The sequence below is a fragment of the Bison bison genome, unplaced genomic scaffold (assembly GCF_000754665.1).
Source record: "Bison bison bison isolate TAMUID 2011002044 unplaced genomic scaffold, Bison_UMD1.0 scf7180017856337, whole genome shotgun sequence".
Taxonomy (NCBI): domain Eukaryota; kingdom Metazoa; phylum Chordata; class Mammalia; order Artiodactyla; family Bovidae; genus Bison; species Bison bison.
In genome coordinates, this window is record NW_011486910.1 from 1025423 (window position 1) to 1047292 (window position 21870).

The following is a 21870-nucleotide window of genomic DNA, read 5'->3' on the forward strand; positions in this document are numbered from 1 at the left end:
TGGAGAAAAGGGAACCTTCTAACACTGTTGGTGGGAATGCAAACTAGTACAGCAACTATGGAGAACAGTATGGAGATTCCTTAAAAAGCTGGAAATAGAACTGCCATACGACCCAGCAAACCCACTGCTGGGCATACACACTGAGGAAACCAGAATTGAAAGAGACATGTGTACCCCAGTGTTCATTGCAGCACTATTTACAATAGCTAGGACATGGAAGCAACCTAGATGTCCATCGGCAGACAAATGGATAAGAAAGTTGTGGTACATATACACAATGGAATATTAAAAAGAACACATTTGAGTCAGATCTAATGAGGTAGATGAAACTGGAGCCTATTATACAGAGTGAAGTAAGTCAGAAAGAAAAACACCAATACAGTATATTAACACATTTATATGGAATTTAGAAAGATGGTAACAATGACCCTATGTGCAAGACAGCAAAAGAGACACAGATACAAAGAACAGACTTTTGGACTCTGTGGGAAAAGGCGAGGGTGGGATGATTTGAGAGAACAGCATTGAAACATGTATATTACCACATGTGTAATAGATGGGAAAGAAGAATGGAAGTTCAGTCCAAGTTCAATGCATGAAACAGGGCACTCAAAGCTGGTGCACTGGGACAACCCAGAGGGATGGGATGAGGTGGGGAGGGAGGAGGGAGGGGGATTTGGGATGGGGGACACATGTACACCCGTGGCTGATTCATGTCAATGTATGGCAAAACCCTCCATAATATTGTATATTGTAAATCAGCCTCCAATTAAAATATATTAATTTTAAAAAATTAAAAAAAAAAACAAACATGGTGGGCATGTGCATAGAGCAGAGAGTTCCAGATAAACAGAGATAACAGCCTGTTGAACTTCCCTGAATGAAAAGGGCTTTTCCAGTTTGGGGAGTGGCAAGGGGCCTTTTCCTGTGGTCTTGCCTCTTAGAGAATGAAGCACTTCCACCTCCCTTTCCATTCAAGTTTGCACTTGAGGGATCAGGTAAAACTTTTGTCTTCCCCTTTCTTGTTCCTTTCTATGGTCAGAGGTCCTATATGGGAAGAGTATGGCATCCCTACCCCAGGGGATTTTATGACCCACATACTACTTGCTCTGGCTGCTGCCTTCATGAATAGAAGAAATTTCCTTAGGAAGTAGGAAAAAGACATAAAGACCTTCAGTTTAAGTCCACTAAGGCTTATTGTGGGCATCATTCATTCATCACTCAACATCTGTCATCAGACTTGGCAACTTCTTTACTGTACAAATTCATATGACAGCTACACAGCACAGATTTCTGGGAGCTTCAGCTTCAATATTTACTGCATAATTCAAATATGCCATTGTGTGTGTGCTTAGTCACTTCAGTTGTACCTGACTCTTTGCAACTCTATGGACTATAGTTCACCAGGCTTCTCTCTCCATGGGGTTCTCCAGGCACGAATACTGGAGGTGGTTGCCTCTATCTTCCCAATCCCAAGGGATCAAACCCATGTCTCCTGTGGCTCCTGCATTGCAGGTGGATTCTTTACTGCTGAGACACCAGGGAAGCCCCAAATATGCCATTAGCAAATACATATTGTTTCTGAGTTGGCTGTTGCTATTTTCAATAAAACGATTCAATCAATGAATTTTTTAAAAAGGTAGAAGTCGATAGTATAACATAATGGTGGGGGAATAGAGGATTTGAAGCCAGATCCCTTGGGTTTGAGTCCTGGCTTGACTCTTTTCTCTATTAGCTGCATGATCTGGGGCAAGGAACTTGTCCTCTTGGTGTCTGTTTCCACTTCTGTAAAATGGGGATAATGCCATCTATAGGTTACCGTGAAGATTAAATGGACTAGAAAATGTAAAGCAAATACTTGGAGCATAGCAAGTACTCAGTAAACATTAACTAGGAGCTATCTATGTAAGGATGCTTATAAAATAAACAAATTGGATTAAAAAGCCTTTTGTTAGACTCTTAACATTGCACTTACAAATCATTATGAATCTTCTCCCATAGTCTCTTGATGGAGAGGGCAATGTGATTTCATAATCTCTGAAGGCCCAGAACCCAGCATGAGAATAAGTACTCAATGCATGTAAAATGGATGATCATGTGACCTTAATTTGAAGTTTGGAAAATAAAACCACTGATTGTGTATTTCTGTGTCTCCCATTCCTTTGCAGGCCCTATAGGAGGAAGGATTTTTCTCTATTCTTCCATATCTAACCCAGATGCTATAGGTGAACTTTGGTGTCAGGTACGAATGCTATTAATATAATCCAGATGTTTCCCTTTACCAGCTGCAAGCTTTCAGATCCTAGTCTTGTCAGTTGTGAAAAGGGAATGATAATTGCATTTTGAAATTATGATCTGTGTAGGTAATTAAAAATTACCTACATAAAAATGCTTAACACAGGGAAGATGCCCAATGCAATGTAGTATTGTTTGTCATTGTGTTACTATTATGTGATCTTAAGCAATCTAGTTTCTCCAGAAAAGAGAACTTTACATTATGTGTCAGGAATTTTTCACATGCATTATTCTTTTTAATATAAGATCTAGAACATAGAGTTTGTCCCAGTCCAGTTTCTCTATTGTTGGCATTTCTAAAAGTCCCATAAGGAGAAAATGCAGGCTTGTTTCCTTGGTTTCTTTTAAGCTTTCCTTTCCCCTTCCTAATGCCTATAAGCATATTTTAAAAGGTAATGGTTTTCACATGTGGAAATTGAGAAATCCAAGATAGGGATGATTTTTTTTTCTTTCTAACACAGCAGGAAGGACAAATAATAACCATCTGTCTAGTCTGCCTTGAAGATTTGCATTGGAGGAAATAGGCCAAGCTGGCTTCTAGAGATCTCCAGGTGTTGCAAGGGCCAGGTTTTACAGGGCTTCCAGTGGATTCTGAGAGTTACACAGCCAGCCCTACCATCTCTCCCCACACCACCCACTAATAACTTGAAATCAGTGGTCTTCAGCACTAGTGCTAAAATGCTCCCACTTGGAGAGCTTTAAAAATTACCAGTGCCTAGGTGTCACACCAGACCAATTATATCAGAATTTTTATGGGGTGAGAACCCAGTTTGGGACTTCTAGAAAATTCCCAGGTAAACCTAAAATAAAGTCATAGATAAAAACAGATTAAAAAATTAAATAATATCATTTTCAGCAACGTGAATGGACCCAGAGATTATCATACTAAGTGAAGTAAGTAAAAAAGAGAAAGACAAAATACATGTGGAATCTAAAAATGTGATACAAATGAATTTATAAAACAGAAAGTGATACAAATGAACTTTTATAAAATAGAACTTATAAAACTTATAAAAACTCACAGACATAGAAAATAAATTTAAGGTTATCAAAGGGGAAAGGGTGGGGAGGAATAAATTGGTTATTTGAGATTGGTAGATAAACAGTAAGGACCTGCGGTATAGCACAGGGAACTATATTGAATACCCTGTAACAACTTAGAGTGTAAAGGCATCTGAAAAGCCATAGTGGTGGTTTAGTTGCTAAGATGTGTCTGACTCTCTGTGACTCCATGGACTGTAGCCTTCCAGGCTCCTCTCTCCATGGGATTTCCCAGGCAAGAATACTGGAGTGGGTTGCCATTTCTTTCTCGAGGGGATCTTCCCAACCCAGGGGTCAAACCCATGTCTCCTGCATTGCAGGTGGATTCTTTACCACTGAGCTACTATGGAAGCCCTGTGTGTGTGTGTGTGTGTGTGTGTGTGTGTGTGTGTGTGCGTGTGCGCGCGTGCGTGTATGAAATTAAAAGATGCTTGCTCCTTGTAAGGAAAGCTATGGCAAACCTAGGCAGTGTATTCAAAAGCAAAGGCATCACTTTGCTGACAAAGGTCTGTCTAGTCAAAGCTATGGTTTTTCCAGTAGTCGTGTATGGATATGAGAGTTGGCCATAAAGAAGGTTGAGTGTTGAAGAATTGATGCTTTCAAATTGTGATGCTGGAGAAGACTCTTGAGAGTCCCTTGGACTGCAAGAAAATCAAACTTGTCAATCCTGAAGGAAATCAACCCTGAATATTCATTAGAAGGACTGATGCTGAAGCTCCAATACTTTGGCCATCTGATGTGAAGAGCTGGCTCACTGAATGCTGGGAAAGACTGAAGGTAAAAGGAGAAGAGGGCGACAGAAGATGAGATGGTTGGATAGCATCACCAACTCAATGGACATGAATTTGAACAAACTCAGGGAGATAGCGAAGGACAGAGAAGCCTTGTGTTCTGCAGTCCATGGGGGTCGCAAAGAGTCAGGCACAGCTAAGCAACTGAACAACAATCTGCTATAGTTTCTTAGTAAAGTTCTCTCCTTCTTGGCAGGACCTCCCAAAAGAAAGTGCTGTGGAGGGATGATAAGCCTAGCTCCCAGAGCTATTCTGCTATTACAGGGGTGCCCAGTGCAGTTGGACACCAACAGTTAGAGCCTGAAGATGATGCTAACACCAGATTAAGAAGGCAGAGAGCCAGAGAGCAGATTCTTGATCTGACACTTGAAGTGAAAGTCGCTCAGTCATATCAGACTCTTTTCAACACCATGGGCTTAGGAATTCTCCAGGCCAAAATACTGGAATGGGCAGCTTTTCCCTTTTCTAGGGGATCTTCCCAGCCCAGGGATCGAACCCAGGTCTCTCACATTGAAGGCAGATTCTTTACCAGCTGAGCCACAAGGGAAGCCCAATGGCTAGATAAAACCATTTTAGCTCTTGCTGCTGCCAGAGTTTTCAGTTACATAAACCAAAAAATCTGGCTTTTCTGTTCCTTCAGTATAAGTAGTTCTAAGTAGAAATTACTATGGATTTTTTTTTTACCCTTAATAAGAGGGAGGTTAAACTCAGCCATTTTTCTATGTTATCTTGAGTAATGGGCCCTCAATAAATGTTTTGGGGGATCAATGAGTCTCCAAGGCGACCATCATTCCCTTCTAATTTCCCATCTGCAGTCATGAGATAGCCCTGTTCCTTGCTTCCTGCTTCCCCTCTTCTTCTCCCTCACTTCACCAGCTCCGTTGTGAAGAGATTCAAAGTTGAGTCATACTTCATTTGTGTAAAATACTACTTTAGATATTATAACATATGTATCTGGAGGGTCTAAGCTCTTTTGTATTTGTCTTTATGGGAGTTTTCAGCATCTCTTGGATCTATGGCTTGAGATATTTTATCACTGTTGGCAATTTTCAGTCATAATTTTCTTCAATCTTGCTTCAGCTCTACTCTCGTCCTCCTCATTACATGTATGTTGGATATTGTCACTATTTCCTATATATCTTTTATATACTCTTTTTCTTATTCATACTTCAATGTGAATATTTCCTACTGAATCATATTCTAGTTCAATAATTCTCTCTTCAGATATGCCCAGTCTTTTGTTAAACCCATCTATTGAGTTTTAAAATTTTGTTATTTTTAAATTTTTTTGTCCTATATATTTTTTATAGATTCTAATTATTTGCTGAAAATTCTCCATCTTATTAATTTTCTCAAATGTATTAATTACAGTTATTTGAAAATCCATATCCTCTCTTATACCATTGCTTATGGTTTCTAATTGAATGCTGGAAACATTTTGTATGGATAATTTTAGAGATTTTATGAGATGTTAACTTCTTATACAGAGGGGATTTTCCTCTTTTCTATCTGGTTGTTCAATTTGAATTCCAACTAATAGCCTTCAAAGAAATATTATTTTGTATTTTATCTTGTCTTCTGGTTGACCTTGCCAAGATTCTAGTCCTTAGTCTAAGTTACAGACATTAAGTATTTATGTGATATGCAAATATCATATGCACATTAAAAGCAAGTTCATAGAATTTTTGTGATTCCAGATGTGATCAAGTTTATAATATGAGGCAGTATATATGAAAATGAATCATTTTAATCAGGTTATCATAGAATCTTCTAATGAAAATGGGAATGAGAAAATTCACAGTTCTACACACTCCAAATGCATAGCTGTCTTTAGTTTCTTATAATATCCCTTCTTTCCTTTTATGACACTTACCTGTTGAGCTAAAGAACCAGCAAACAAAATGGCCCACCCGGTGCCTAACAGCATTTAATAATCATAGCTCCAGCAGTATAGGAATGGGAAGAAACCAAGACTTTTGTTTCTCAGTAAGCCACAGGCTGTCACAACAATGCAGCAACAGCACCACTGCACTCCTGTTGCTCTAGAGTGTAACACTGACCAGCATTTTCTGTTTGTTAGACTTACAATCACCCTATGAGATTCTTGGTTCTGCTAATAGTACACCTTTCTCTATGTTCCTTCAGCCCTAAGGATGATAGCTGCTTTCTATAGTTACTAATATCTGGGTTATCTCATGGTCATGGGTTGAAATATATCCTTTAAACAGGTACCACTGAAACCTGTTAATAAGGCCCTGTTTGAAAACAACTTAAGATGTAATCAAGTTAAGATGACATCATTATGGATTTGGGTGGGCCCGAACTTGAATGAACAGTAGTGTCTTTGTACAAGTAAAGAGAGGGAGGATTTAGACATGGGTACAAAAGAGAGGCAGAGAGGGAAGAAGGCCATAGGAAGACAGAGGCAGAGATTGTAGTTGTAACCATAAGCCAAGAACAGCCTGGGGCCACCAGAAGCTGGAAGAGGCAAGGAAACACTCTGTCCTAGAGCCTTGGGAGGGAGCATGGCCCTCCTGACACCCTGATTTCTCACTCTAGTGCCCAGAACCATGAGAGAAGAAGTTCTGTTGTTTTAGGCCACTCAGTTTCTGACTTTGTTATGACAAATGCCCTAGGGAAATGAATACACTCATTATTCTCATTTTGTGCTTTCAGTCTTCTAATTATGGGTAATGACCAATCCCTCAACCACGGGCTATACATTCCCTTTGTTTGAAATACCTAGTGAGGTTTCTGTTTTTCACTGGAATGCAAACTGATACACTACACTTCCCACCAAACTCTCAGTACCTTGTATTTTGATCCAAAGGGTAACCAGTAAATGGTTGATGGATGTACTAAATAGAGAATTGCAACAACAGATTAGTATCAATGCATATTTTTTCACCTGTCATATTTAACACTTGTTAATTGCTAAATATTTTGCTCAATTCATCTTCATCATTTCACTTAATAATATATCTTGGAAATCTTCCTGTATTAGATCAGCCATGTGATTTTACAGCTGCATAGTTATATTAATTGGATATACTGTAATTTAATAAAATGGTCCTTGAAGGATCTTGGCTGCCCTGGTGGCTCAGAAGGTAAAGAATCCTCCTTCAATGTGGGGACCTGGGTTTGATCTCTGGATCAGGAAGATTTCCTGGAGAAGGAAATGGCTCTCTGCTCCAGTATTCTTGCCTGGAGAATCCTCATGGACAGAGGAGCCTGGCAGGTTATAGTCCATGGGGTTGCAAAGAGTCAGACATGACTGAGTGACTAAGCACACAGCACACACAAAAATTACACCACTGTATATAAATCTTGGAGAGCTTTCTGGTGAGATATTAGTAGGGAAAGTATCTAGCTATAGGATTCCCAGATCTAAGGGACTATACAACTGAAATTCTAATAAGTTATATCAACTTCTTTTATAAATGAACTACATCCATATTAAAGGACTATTTCTAGATAATGCTTCATGATATACTACATGAATGAATGGATAAAGAAGCTGTGGTACATGTATGTTATAGAATATTACTCAGCCATAAAAAGGAACACATTTGAGTCAGTCCTAATGAGGTGGATGAACCTAGAGCGTATTATACAGAGTGAAGTAAGTCAGAGAGAGAAAAACAAATATCGTATACTGATGCATAGATATGGAATTTAGAAAGATGGTACTGGTAAACCTATTTGCAGAGCAGCAGTGGAGACACAGATACTGAGAACAGACATATGGACACAGCTGGGGTGGGGGAGGAAGGGAGAGTGGGATGTATGGAGAGAGTAACATGGAAACATAAAAACAGCTATTTTACCATGTGTAAAATAGATAGCCAATAGGAATTTGCTGTATGACTCAGGGAACCAAACCAGGGCCCAGTAACAACCTAGAGAGGCTGGGATGGGGAGGGATGTGGGAGGGATGTTCAAGTGGGAGGGGACATGGGTAAACTTATGGCTGGTTCATATTGATGTTTGGTAGAAACCAACACAATATTGAAAAGCAATTAACCTTCAATTAAAAATAAATAAATAAACTCTTTAATAAAAAAAACAAACCTGGGAATTATGCCTTTTATGATCTAACTGACCTTAAAAAATAGCCATTAATGCAAAGTTCACTCTTAATTTTTCATCACTGGTAAGCCATTTACATTTCTCGGAGCAATGAGGTGAAATCCAATGAACAGACCATTGGAGCTAAGTCACAGCATCAACAAGAGCTCTGGGAATGGGAGGTCTCTTAAGGAACAAAATAACCAGACTCACCTGGAGGAAAATCAGATGACAAATCAGAGGAAGCTCTGCCCAACCACTCAACAAAATTCTCCCATCTATGCAAGAAAAGGAAACATAGTATCTGTGATCAAAGTAGGAAGCTCTGAAAGAATGTACAGAAAAGCTTAAAAGTTATATAGACTGTGTTATCATAGGAATTTTTAGATGCCTCTATCATTAGGGGTGCAGTGAAGGAAATGGAAGCTACTTTATGTGTCTCAGGGATTCCCTGGTGGCTCAGACGGTAAAGAGTCTGCCTGCAATGCAGGAGACCCGAGTTTGATCCCTGGGTCGGGAAGATCCCCTGGAGAAAGAAATGGCAACCCACTCCAGTATTCTTGCCTGGAAAATTCTATGGACAGAGGAGCCTGGCGGGCTACAATCCATGGGGTGAAAAAGAGCTGGACAACTGAGAGACTTCATTTTCTTTCTTTCTTTTCTTCTTAGATGTTTCTTCTAGAAATGGAAATTAAATGCCCATAAAATGATTTCAGGGGCTAGTAGAATGGAGGTTGGTTTCTGCCCATGGGCTAAGGGTTAGGTCTCAGTAGATGTAGTCCAGAGTCCAGGGAACTGCAGGAAATTCTAGCTGATGTCTCAGTTGCCCTTGACCATGAATTTGGTGACTAGACAGTATAGATGGCATTCTGGCCACTGCAAAAACTGAGGGTCTGGAGTTGCTACTGCTGCAGGAAAGTAATATATACTAAAACGTCCCTGCCCCTCTAGCCACTCTTTCTGCCTTTCAAATCTCATGCAGTGGCATCCCAGTGATGGAACTTAAATCAATTCCAGAACCTCAATGTCAAGGGAGCTTTGGAAATGTTCTTTATAGGCTTCTCAAGTATGGGAAGTATTACAACATGGGAAAGAACATAGAAGGGGATAGAAATGGGTGCTAAGTGCAAATAGACAATATTTAGTGAAATCCCCAAGCAGAAATTGCATTGAGCAATGTGTGGGCATGTGATAATCAGGGAGTCATTTAAAACTTACAAGTAATTTAGGAACACTTTGGTAGGAAAAATAACTTACATTTGCTTGCCCAGCATCCATTCTCAATTTATATAAAAATATGCTTCTCTAGGATATTGGGCTACAATCAATGTCCTATACCCTTCTCTAGCCAATGTTGTGATCCAAACTGTCTAATTAATCTCTATCTATCACTTTTCCCATCCTTCTCTCCCTTCTTTCCTCTCTCCCACTCTCTGTCTCTGTGTTTCTCCTTATTTTTTGGTTTCAACGCTTCCCAAAGTTTCATTATTCCCTAATTTTGTGTGTGACTTTGTATCTTTTTGAAGTATTTTTTTTGTTTATTTGTTTATGCTAGCAAGACAGTTCTGTTGGTAGCAACTGAACTTTAAGTGAAAAGAATTTTTAGCACCTCTTTGCCCATCAGAAGCCAAGCAAATATAAACAGCCAGTTGTGAGAATATGTCCTATGTTGTCTAGAAGAGTTTTAATGTCATGTGATTTTATTCTCTTTATTTTTAATTGAAGTATAGTTGATTTATAAATACACACACACACATACACACATATATGTATATATATTTAGGCTTCCCAGGTGGTGGTATGGTAAGGAACTTATATACCAGTGCAGGAGACAGAAGAGACGTGGGTTTGATCCCTCAGTCGAGGAGATCCCCTGGAGGAGGACATGGCAACCCGCTCTAGTATTCTTGTTTGGGGAATCCTGATGGGCAGAGGAGCCTGGTGGGCTATGGTCCACAGCGTCACATAGAGCTGGACACAACTGAAGCAACTTAGCATGCATGCATGGATGTACATGTACAAACACTTTTTCTGATTTTTTTCCCTTACAGGTTATTACTATATAATTCCTGTCTAGTATAGTATAGTTCCCTGTGCTATATAGTAGTCCTTGTTGGTTATCTATGTCATATACTGTTGTTGTTCAGTTGCTCAGTCATGTCTGACTCTTTGCCACCCTGTGGACATCAGCACTTCCAGTTTCCCTTGTCCTTCACCATCTCCCAGAACTTGCTCAAGCTCATGTTCATCTAGTCAGTGATACCATTCAACCATCTCATCCTCTGTTGTCCCCTTCTCCTCCTGCTTTCAATCTTTCCCAGCATCAGGGTCTCTTCTAATGAGTCAGCTCTTCACATCAAGTGGCCAAAGTATTGGTGCTTCAGCATCAATCCTTCCAATGATATTCAGGACTGATTTCCTTTAGGAATGACTGGTTTGATCTCCTTGCAGTCCAAGGGAATCTCAAGGGTCTTCTCCAACATCACGTTCAAAAGCATCCATTATTCAGTGCTCAGCTTTCATTATGGTCCAACTCTCACATCCACACATGACTATTGGAAAAACCATAGCTTTGACTATATGGACCTTGGTTGGCAAAGTAATGTCTCTGCTTTTCAACATGCTGTCTAGGTTGGTCATAGCTTTTCTCCCAAGGAGCAAGTGACTTTTAATTTCATGGCTGCAGTCACCATCGCAGTGATTTTGGAGCCCAAGAATTTAGTCTGTTACTGTTTTCATTGTTTCCCCATCTATTTGCCATAAAGTGATGGGACCAGGTGCCATAATCTTAGTTTTTTGAATGTTGAGAGTTGTAAGCCAGCTTTTTCACTCTTCTTTTTCACCTTCATCAAGAGGCTCTTTAGTTCTTCTTTGCTTTATATATAGCAGTGTGCATATATTAATCCCAAATTCCTGATTTATTCCTCCATTCCTTTCCCCTTTGGTAATCATAAATTTGTTTTCTGTGTCTATGGATCTACTTCTGTTTTGTATAAGTTCACTTGTATCTCCCCCCACCTCAGATTCCACACATAAGCAATATCATATTCTGTTTCTTTTTCTCTTTTTGGCATGGTTCACTTAGTATGATGATCTCTGGGTTCATCCGTGTTGTTGCAAATGGCATTATTTCATTCTTTTTATAGCTGAGTAATATTACTTTGTAACATCTTCTTTATCCATTCATCTACTGATGGACATTTAGGTTGCTTCTGTTTCGTGGCTACTGTAAATAGTGCTGCAATGAACAATGGGGTGCATGGATCTTTTCAAACTCTGACTTTCTCTAGATACATGCCCAGGAGTAGGATTGCTGGGTTTATGCTAGCTTTTTAATATTTATGCTTTATGGTAGCTTTTTAATACTTAAGCTTTATGGTAGCTTTTTAATATTTTTAAGGAACCTCCATGAATTCATTAGATATGTAACTAGTTCATTTTGCTTATACTTAATAAAACTTTTCTATACCTGGCATCACAAGTCAGAAAAGTTCTTTGTCAGTGTAGAAAATATAACCTCCAGAGCTTCATGTCACTTTGGGTACAAGAACAGACAAGGCATAGGTAAGCAGAACCACCAGCCAGATAAGCTGATGATTACATCAGCGGCTACAAGGGCTAGGCATGGAAAAGAAGGTTGGAAAAGTAGCACTCTCTAGGAATTTTAATTAACATACAAAGATCTGATATTAGCACAGATCTGGAAATAAACTTAAGGAGAAGCGTCTCCTGTCTGCTACACTTCTTGAAATTCCTTCCTCTTAGGAGGGCCAGGCTTAAGGCTATATCTTCTGACCTGCTGAACAACAACACAACAACAAAAACCAAGATCTATTGATATTTCCACATTGCATAACATTTATTTTTTAGAGCTGTTAGAAGTTAGCAAATATTTGGCAAGGTTTCTGGACAAAATGGCACCAGACACTCTCATGCCCCTTCTTGAATATTTGCTGATAGAAGGGGAAGGAAATCACAGGACATATTTTCTAATATGTACTAAGTACTGAACTTGGACACTGCCTGATTTAAGTGATATATGACCAATGAAATCCTTAAGGTCCTCTAATAAAATATCTTCTTTATCCCATATTCTTTACATTACTCTAGGACCTCCAAAGAGCCCTTGACATCTTAAACATAGCAATGGGTTTTTGCTGCCACAAAAGGCAATATAATTCTAAGCACAGTAGCAGGTGCCAGATGCCCCACGTTGAGTCAGAGAGGTCAGGATTGAAGGACAAGGTCTGTGAACCTGATTCTAGATTCAGGCAGATCCGAGTTCAAATTCTAATGTCATTCAAACTTTAAAAATGGCCTTTCATGAGCATTCTGAGTCTCTTGTGTGCATTCTCTCATTTAATTGAGACAACCATCTCATGAGACATGTAAATGACTTGGCTGTGGACATGCTGATTAATGGGGCAGCCAGGATTTAAACTCTGACTCCAAATCCTGCACCCTTAACTCTATGGCCTTACACATGAAATGTAATATAACTTGGTTTCAGTTATATTTCCCCCCCTTTAGAATTCCATGAACATGGTTCCAGGGTCTTCTGATGTTTATTACTGTAGCTTTTATTTTTTAACTTTAAACTTTATTATGGTGTTTAAATGCCAGATTGAAAGAAGCAAACTACAGTTGACCCTTGAGCAGTGTGATGAGGGGTGGGGTGTGTTAGGGGTGCTAACTCTCTGCCCAGTCAAAAATTCAGGTATAATTTATAGTTGGTCCTCCATATTAGAGGTTCCTCCTTTCCACTGGTCCACTTTGCAGAAGTATGAGGTCAGTCTTATTTAGATATATTTATAATTATTTTTAAATTTATTTGCTTTGATTTAGTTTAATTTTGTTTTGGCTACATCCTTAAATAATTCACGTTGTCTCAGTAGCACAAAAGTTTTGTCAGCAGAAACATGGATGCTTTTTTTTTTTTCTTAATTTAGTTTATATCTTAATGAATTCATTGTCTGTACACAGGGTTTTTCTTTTTTCTTACTTCTGCAAAGTTTTTTTAGCTGTGACCTTTTGTTTAATGTCTTGTCTTTAATGTCTTGTCAGTTCTTCTAGTTTCTCATTCCACAATATCAAGCATCTTAGTTCAGTCTCTATTCTTATTCTTTTATCTCTACTATTCTTTTTCATTTTTTCCTCTAGATATTGTGTAAACATCAATTCTGATGTTCTGAATTAGATTTATTTTAGTGTTAATTTTGCTAATCATTAATTTCTGGTTATCACATTTTCTTTTGTAAGTAATATTTGATTAAAATACAGTCCTGGCTATTTGTTATGTATTGTTTTTGGCTGCTTTCAGGCTACAACGACATAGTTGAATAGTTACAACAGACTATACACCCACAAAGCCTATACACTTTACTATGTGACCCTTTATAAAAAAGGTTTGTTGACCTAAACATTTAAATAAGTGTCTTAATATCATAGAATATCTAGCAATATTCAGCTTTCCTTGATTGTATTATACTTTTTAAATTGAGATATAATTGACATATAAAATATTAGCTTCGAGTGTACAACATAATGATTCAATATGTGTGGATTGCAAAATGGTCACAATAAGTCTAGGTAACATCCATCACCAAACATAGTTATAATCCCAGCTACCTCTTCATTATGCTGCAGAAGTTTCAGTTTCCTTGAACCTAGCCACATTTCACCAAGTTCAGTTTAATTTCTTCTTTTCACTTTAGTGCTTTTTGCATTTCATTTTAATAGTCTTCGAATCTCATTATGCTTATTACTTTCCAATTCATTTCAACAGAGACATGGCTCTTTATATCCTATAGAGAATACCAATGTCTTTCTAAATGTTTTCTAGTTTCTAGAGTAAATCATTTTCAGAAGTTTGCTGTTATTTGGAGTCTGCAGGATCATGGTTACTTTCCTTGTTCTACAGTATTTTTAAAAATTAGGCCTCATACGTTGGGGTTTTCTCTTTATTTGGTGTCAAATGAGAAACTGTTCACATTCAGTACAGCACAGTAGGAGAATTTAATAGGTTTCCTTTGGCCCTACTCACTGCTCATCCAGCCCCTCGGTCAAGGGGCGGTGACAACTCCTACCATTTGGTGCTCCTTAGACATTTTCCTGGTGCCTCTCAGTTGGGACCACTTCAGAGGTGGGATCTTCCCATCACAACTGTTGGATATGAGACACTGTGTTGGTATAGTCCATCATAATGGGTACGCTTGTTGACCTGAAACAGACTGCCAGATATTTCTCCAGCATAGGCAGGTTTATTCAGGATCAGTAAAGTACTCTTGCCTGGAAAATCCCATGGACGGAGGAGCCTGGAAAGCTGCGGTCTATGGGGTTGCTGAGGATCAGACACAACTGAGCAATTTCACTTTCCCTTTTCACTTTCATGCACTGGAGAAGGAAATGGCAACCCACTCCAGTGTTCTTGCCTGGAGAATCCCAGGGACGGGGGAGCCTGGAGGGCTGGTGTCTATGGGGTCACACGGAGTCAAACACGACTGGAGTGACGCAGCAGCAGCAGCAGCAGCAGCAGAAATTTGTAATTTGTGGTCTCCAATCATGGTGAGCCCTGCTCAAGTGCCGAGACAGCAAGGGAAAGAGAACACACTTTTTAGAGAAAGGAAAGAGGGGTTGGGAGGGCTTCTTACCAAGAAAGAGGAATCTTCCTTGCTGTTGAGTTCTAGTATCGTGGGGCATGAGAGCGCCCCTCTTCTGGACTCTCAACTCTGACATTTCTGTATATTCATTTTTCACACACTTCCCAACATACACAACTACCAGGGAGCACCTCTTTTTGCTCCCACCTACATGATGTTACATTTCTAGGATGACATTTCACCGGATGCAAATACCACAGCCGAGCTTAGCCATTTCTGCCTTCCTCACACCAATTTTATGCTCTGTTATTCCTAGGAGTTGTGATCTCTGCACAGATACAGAGAAGTAGTATGAGGGTAAGTGTTCAGTTCAGTTCAGTTCAGTCGCTCAGTCGTGTCCAACTCTTTGCAACCCCATGAATCGCAGCATGCCAGGCCTCCCTGTCCATCACCAACTCCCGGAGTTCACTCAGACTCACGTTCATTGAGTCAGTGATGCCATCCAGCCATCTCATCCTCTGTCATCCCCTTCTCCTCCTGCCCCCAATCCTTCCCAGCATCAGAGTCTTTTCCAATGATTCAACTCTTTGCATGAGGTGGCCAAAGTACTGGAGTTTCAGCTTCAGCATCATTCCTTCCAAAGTGTACTGGTATGTAAACTTGGATGAGAGAAGGAGAGGAAGGAACTGTACTCAAACAGATACAGAAAGTAGTACCTATGTACTTTTCTGGTTGCTTAAGACTTGGGGCCTCCAAATCAAGGAGAAGACTGTGGTGAAGGGACAAAAATATCTTCTGTTCTTGGCACTTTCCATAAGTAGGCAGGACAAAGCTTGGGGCACCAAGATTTTCCCAGATTCCATTGTTCTTAGCCAGTGGAGATTCTTTCTAGATTCTGACATTAGAGTGGCTATTAGTTTTTGCTTCTGGTATTTTTTTTTCTTGCCACTACATTTGTTCATTGGAATTTTAATAAAATTAAAATGTCATCTCCTTCAGAGATGACATTTTACACAAAACTCCTATATATTAACACAAAACCCAAAAGTCTAACCATAGTAAAAACTCAAAATGGGGGCTATTTTATAGAAACACCCTTATAATCTTGATGATGTTTCATACAGGATTCACTCAAGCATGTGTGGTACTTCCTTCTGAAACTCATCACCTTTCTTTACCTTGTGAAATGTATACTCTGGACAAAATGGACAGTCTGTGGTTCTCCAAACTTGTTATGTTCTTGCTTGCTTTTTTATCTTGGCACATACTGCTCCTTCTGTCTCTGAGACACTCCTTTCAATCTCTCATCTGATTGGCTCCTACAAGTCCCACCAAGTTCCGCTGAGTGTTTAGTAGTACCGAAGAGCCAGCTCTGTTCAGACTGGTAGAATTATAGGTTAAGTCCCATGATTTGAAAAGTTAAATCACTGAAGCCATTCCCTTGAGAATCCTGCAATCTACTATTCCAACTGAGGGGCACAACATATTCTAGGAAAAGGAGGTGGGTAGAAAGAAGACCGTGGAAGAGACTGTTAGCCTGCAGGGGGCTGTATAGTCTGCTAGGGTTGCTATTTAAAAAAGAAAAAAAAAAGGTGGGAGGGGGGGCTTCCCTGGTGGCTCATTTGGTAAAGAATCCGCCTGCAATGTGGGAGACCTAGGTTTGATCCCTGGGTTGGGAAGATCCCCTGGAGGAGGGTATGGCAACCCACTCCAGTATTCTTGCCTAGAGAATCCCCATGGACAGAGGAGCTTGGTGGGTTGCAGTCCATGGAGTCACAGAGTCAGACACGACTGAGCAGCCGAACTGAACTGAACACAGGGTCTTTTCTCTGTAAGAGCCCATCCTTGGAGTCTGTCTATGTGTCTACATTTCCTCCTTATAGAGACACCAGTCAGATTGGATGGAGGCTTACTCTAATGACCTTATCTTAGTCATCTCTTTAAAGATCTTATCTTCAAATTACATGGTCTACAGGCTGGGAGTTAGGATTCAACATATGAATTTAGGGGAATACAATTCAACCCACAATAGGAAGAAAAGTTTAAAGAGTCCCAACTTTGGGGACAATTTACTTAAGGACTCCGAAAGTGAAAGTTGCTCAGTCATGTCTGACTCTTTGCGACCCCATGGACTATACAGTCCATGGAATTCTCCAGGCCAGAATACTGGAGTGGGTAGCCTTTCCCTAGACTCTGAACCTCATTTTATTCATCTGTGAGGTGGGTATAAAAACATGAATTTGTAGGACTGTTGGAAATATAAAATGAGATGAGCCATGTAGAGCATGTAGCCCTATTTGTGAACATAGTAGGTGGAGATACATCAATCCTTCTGAGTCAGGGGGTTATCTTGGTTCTTACTTAACTCAGCTGCTGGAAAATCTCATCCAACTGCAGCATCTTTCTCTGCTTTCATCTTCCTAATCATGTAGCCTAAATTGTATTCTTCTCACCTTCCATTTACCCGTGAGAAGCTCAGTCTTTACTTGGTAGACAGGCAATAAACTCTCAAATCTAGACAAAACGCTTTGTCTTTTTTCATTTAACAGGTGAAAATGTAATGTTCGGAGAAATCAGTGACTTGTCCATGTTCTCAAAGCCAGTGCACATGACTGTTGGGATTTCCATCTAGGCCTGTGTGATTACAGAGCTCATGTTGCCTTTCTGCATAGATGGGGGCTGCAGGGGCAGTGGAGGTGCTCTACCAGTGAGGAGATGCTACGTGCAAGCCCTGGGGTTCCTTGGATCATACCTGATCCCGGAACTAAAGCCTCTTCACTTTTGTATTCATAACCTACACCTCCTGCACGTCCTAGGGCAGGAAGATACTGAGTTCCTCAAAATCCAAACCCGTGCTCAGCACCAAGCCCAAGGTTAGAGCTGACCGTGAAATGCAGGCAGATTGCCTAAAGCCCCTGTGCCTGGGCACCATCGTATAGGCCTTTACATTTCATAGGAGTTGTAGGAGAGTTGTTACAGTGTATTAAAAGCCAAGAACCTGAAGCTAGAGAGCCTGGATTGACTTAGTTTTACTGATGAATTCATTTATCAGTTACATACTCGTTTTAGCTTCTCAGTGCTCCAGCTTCCTCATTTGAAAAGTAATAGTACCTATTTCATGAAGTATGTGCAAGGATTAAAAGAGTTAATATTTATAAAGCACTTAGAACATTGCCTGAGAATATAGTAAGCACTATATAAATGTTGGCTACTACTACTACTAACTTTATTAGCAATATTACTATTAGAATTCTTACCCCATAGGAATTACAGGCTCTGGAAGAGAAGATTGTAATTAATGAACTCTTAAAAGCCAGATCTGGTTTCCAAGACCCAACCAATGGGCGGTTTCATACCATACCTCTAATAGCTCACAATTTTCCTATTCCCTTACAATCTTCCTATTCCCATTAAAAAGTAATTGCTGAATTGGACACCTCACGTTTCCTTTATCTCTTAAAATCCTCTGGTTGTTCCTGGGATTATCAGACCAGTCCTTCTCAACCTAATTGCACTCCCAATAATGGGCCAGATGTGTACGATAAGGTCTACTTGGGGCTGTGTCAATTGTGCCGCTCTATTTATGAAGCCACCCATAGCAGCTTCATTATTTATCCCCTCCCCCGACACAATTTGGCTTGAGTGCCTATGTTTTAAACTGGGTTTGAAGCATTTAATTTTGCCAATACAATTTTAGAGTATTAGTTTGCCTCCTGTTCTCTCTCTGCTCTCCTTAATTACCATTTATTGCAAAGTCACACAGAAACATTAAATGCTAATTCTGACTTACACGTTCCTGGCCAAGAACTGGGATAATAATTTTCATCCAACACAACCTGAATTCATTTTACATAAGGGTGATTCAGAATAGAGATTTGAAATCGTAATCAAGTCTTTCTCAAAATCGCCTTACTCTGGCAGTCATTCACTAATGTCTTTGCTAATTGGTAGGCAAATGGCAAAAAACAAAATCTCAATGTTAAAACACACACACACACACACACACACACACACAGTCAGACATACAAAACAACAACTTTGCTGCAGCATGCTCGAAATTGTTCCTCTCATCAGCTCTTGCAATGTGACAGTTTAAGAAAAGAACACAACTCATTTTATTTGGTTAGATGGGGCTAATCCCACATCACCATAATCCCTCCTGATGTTTTATTGATTTTAAAGGACATTTAATCAGGAAGCAGCTCAGCACTAGAATCCTGCTAATTAGTAAGCAGCCACATTCCAAATGGGTTCCCAATAGAACAGCAGATTAATGGACAATATGTACTAAAATAATGATTCATGCATTCAGCTTCTAAAATGTATGTCTAAATTGCATCTTTAATCTCTTAAGGATATAGGTTTGCATACAAAGCCCTTAACGGAATGGATTTAATTCAACAGAAGAGCTTTAGCCAATGACTGTTTAATGAAACAGGTTTATCACTTATAAACGCAATTCTTCATTGGCCTCATGGTTTTGATGTCCTTGAACATTCAGAGATCAAAGATAGGTGAATAAAAAATCAATGTACTTCTCTGATAATACACATAAAATAGTAGGAAGCTGAGAATTTTCATATAATTATAAGTAGCCTAACCTCATTTGTTCTCTTTCACTCTTATCCTCATACTTCTATTTCCTGGAATCTTGGTTCTGGACCCGAACTTCTATCAAGCGTACCAAGTATAACATGAACTTTGACACTTGCATTTTTGCCTTTTATACCAGTGCCTGTGGGAGTCTCAGTTTTAGCTTATTGATTTTCTACTCAGCTCTTAGTCCACTTGTTTGCTTTTCCTGCTTAACTGCCTCCCTCACCTTCACCCAACTACCTCCAACATTTTACAGAAGGAAAACTCCCATGTCCAAAACTGGTCTAGTGGAAATTCACTGGCTAGGCTCAACGTGCCATTTACCACTTGGTGTTCTCATAACCTTTATCACCATGTGATATGTCACATAGCTATTTATAGTTTCTCTTCCCCTTTAGAATAGAAGCTTCATAAGGGAAGGGACTTTGTTTTATTCATATCTATATTCCCAATGATTAGAATAGTAATTGGTACACAGTAGGCACTCCATAATATTTGTTAGATGAATGAATAAATGGATTAATCAAATATTTACCCTGTGTCTATCATGTACCAAATACTGGCCTACAAGAAGATGGAATATAATGTGTCATGATCCTTGCCAGCAAGGAGATCACTATCGAGTCATTAAATTAACAAGTCATACAAATAAATACATAATTACAAATAGTAATAAGTGATAGGAAAGAATATTACTGAATGCTAAGAGAGAGTATAGCACAAAGAACATTATTTTGATGAGATGGTTAGGGAAAGCCTGCTTTTCAATTTGACCATGAGCTAAGGACTAGGGAAAATTTATGTATCTGCATTCCTCAGCATTTTGAAACTTTATTCTTCCCCTAGTTCAGTTCAATTCCATACATATTTGTCAAATACTTACTAGGTGCCAGGCACTGCTCTATATACTTGGGATATATCAATAAATAAAGTTTCTGCCTGCCCTATGGCACTACAGTCTATAGTCTATCAGAGATTAATTTATAACAACAATAAACATCATACATCAATAAGTTACCTAATACATTAATTGTTTGTAAGTGTATAGAAGGAAGCAAAAGGAATACAGGTTAAGGGGAAGAAAGGATGGGGGGACTACAACTTTAAATAATGTTTAGTATAAGCCTATAAACAAGGTAACACTGGGCAAAAACTTATGGGAGGTGAAGGAGTTAGCATGAAGATATTTGGGGAAAGAATATTCTAGGTTGAGGAATCATTCAGAAGATAGGTACTAAGGTGGATGTGTGCCTGGTGTGTTTGAGGAAGAAGAGGAGAACAGTGTGACTGGAACAGAATGAGCAAATGAAATTATAGGTGGAGCCAGAGAAGTTGGAGAGGGAGATTATGTAGAGCCCTTTATGAGGACTTCAATTTTCTTTTTCCTTTGAGTGAAATAACATCCTCTTGCAGTGTAATAAGCAGAGCAGTGACATTAACTGTTTTAGGTTTCAATAGACCACTGTAGCTTCTGTATTGAGGATAAACTAGGAACAAGGGAAAAGCAGAATTCAGTTACGAGGCCATTATAGTAATCCAGGAGAAACATAATGGTAGCTTGGATGGGGTGTAGTTAAGTAATAATAGAGGTGGTGAGAAAGGAGCAGGATCTTGACATACTCTCAAGATAGGGTTGATTTATTCATGAATTACTGATGGATTGGATATAAAATGCAAGGAAAAGAAAAAAAAGACAGTTACTGGCATGTTGTGTTTTCATTTGAATTCAGTTTAAAATATTGTTAATTTCCCTTGTGATTTCTTCTTTGACCTTTGGTTATTTATAAAGTATATTGTTTAGTTTTATAATGTTGGGAGAATTATGGGATTTTATTTTGCTTTATTTTTGGTTTTGTTTTATTTTTGCTTTTTGATTTCTAATTTATTTCTTTTGTCGTCAGGAAACATATTTTATATGATTTATTCCTTTTAAATTTACTAAGAGTTGTTTTGTGGCTCAGGATAGGGTTTATCTTTTAAATATTTCATGAACACTTAAAAAGAATCTGTATTCTGCTGTTGTGTGGGGTATAATTGCCACTTACATCAAGTTAGTTGATAATATAGTCCAAGTTTTCTATCAGTTCAGTTCAGTCACTCAGTTGTGTTCGACTCTTTGTGACCCCATGAACTGTAGCATGCCAGGCCTCTCTGTCCATCACCAACTCCCAGAGTTTACCCAAACTCATGTCCATTGAGTTGGTGATGCCATCTAACCATCTCATCCCCTGTCATCCCCTTCTCCTCCTGCCCTCAATCTTTCCCAGCATCAGGGTCTTTTCAAATGAGTCCGCTCTTCACATCAGCTGGCCAAAATACTGGAGTTTCAGGGTTTTTTTTTAGTTTTTTTTAATTTTATTTATTTATTTTTTAATTTTATTTTAATTTTTAAACTTTACATAATTGTATTAGTTTTGCCAAATATCAAAATGAATCCATCACAGGTATACATGTGCTCCCCATCCTGAACCCTCCTCCCT

The 21870-nt window shown here is 39.1% G+C and overlaps 1 protein-coding gene across 2 annotated transcripts in view; it reads right to left on the reverse strand.

Moving 5' to 3' along the window:
- Positions 1–21870, reverse strand: part of LOC105002614 (chromosome unknown open reading frame, human C1orf87) — an 83954-nt gene that overhangs the window by 15072 nt on the left and 47012 nt on the right. For both annotated transcript variants that reach the window (XM_010859335.1, XM_010859345.1), the window contains exon 9: positions 8409–8473. In XM_010859335.1, the coding sequence (XP_010857637.1) occupies positions 8409–8473 (65 nt within the window). The remainder of the gene's footprint in view (positions 1–8408; positions 8474–21870) is intronic.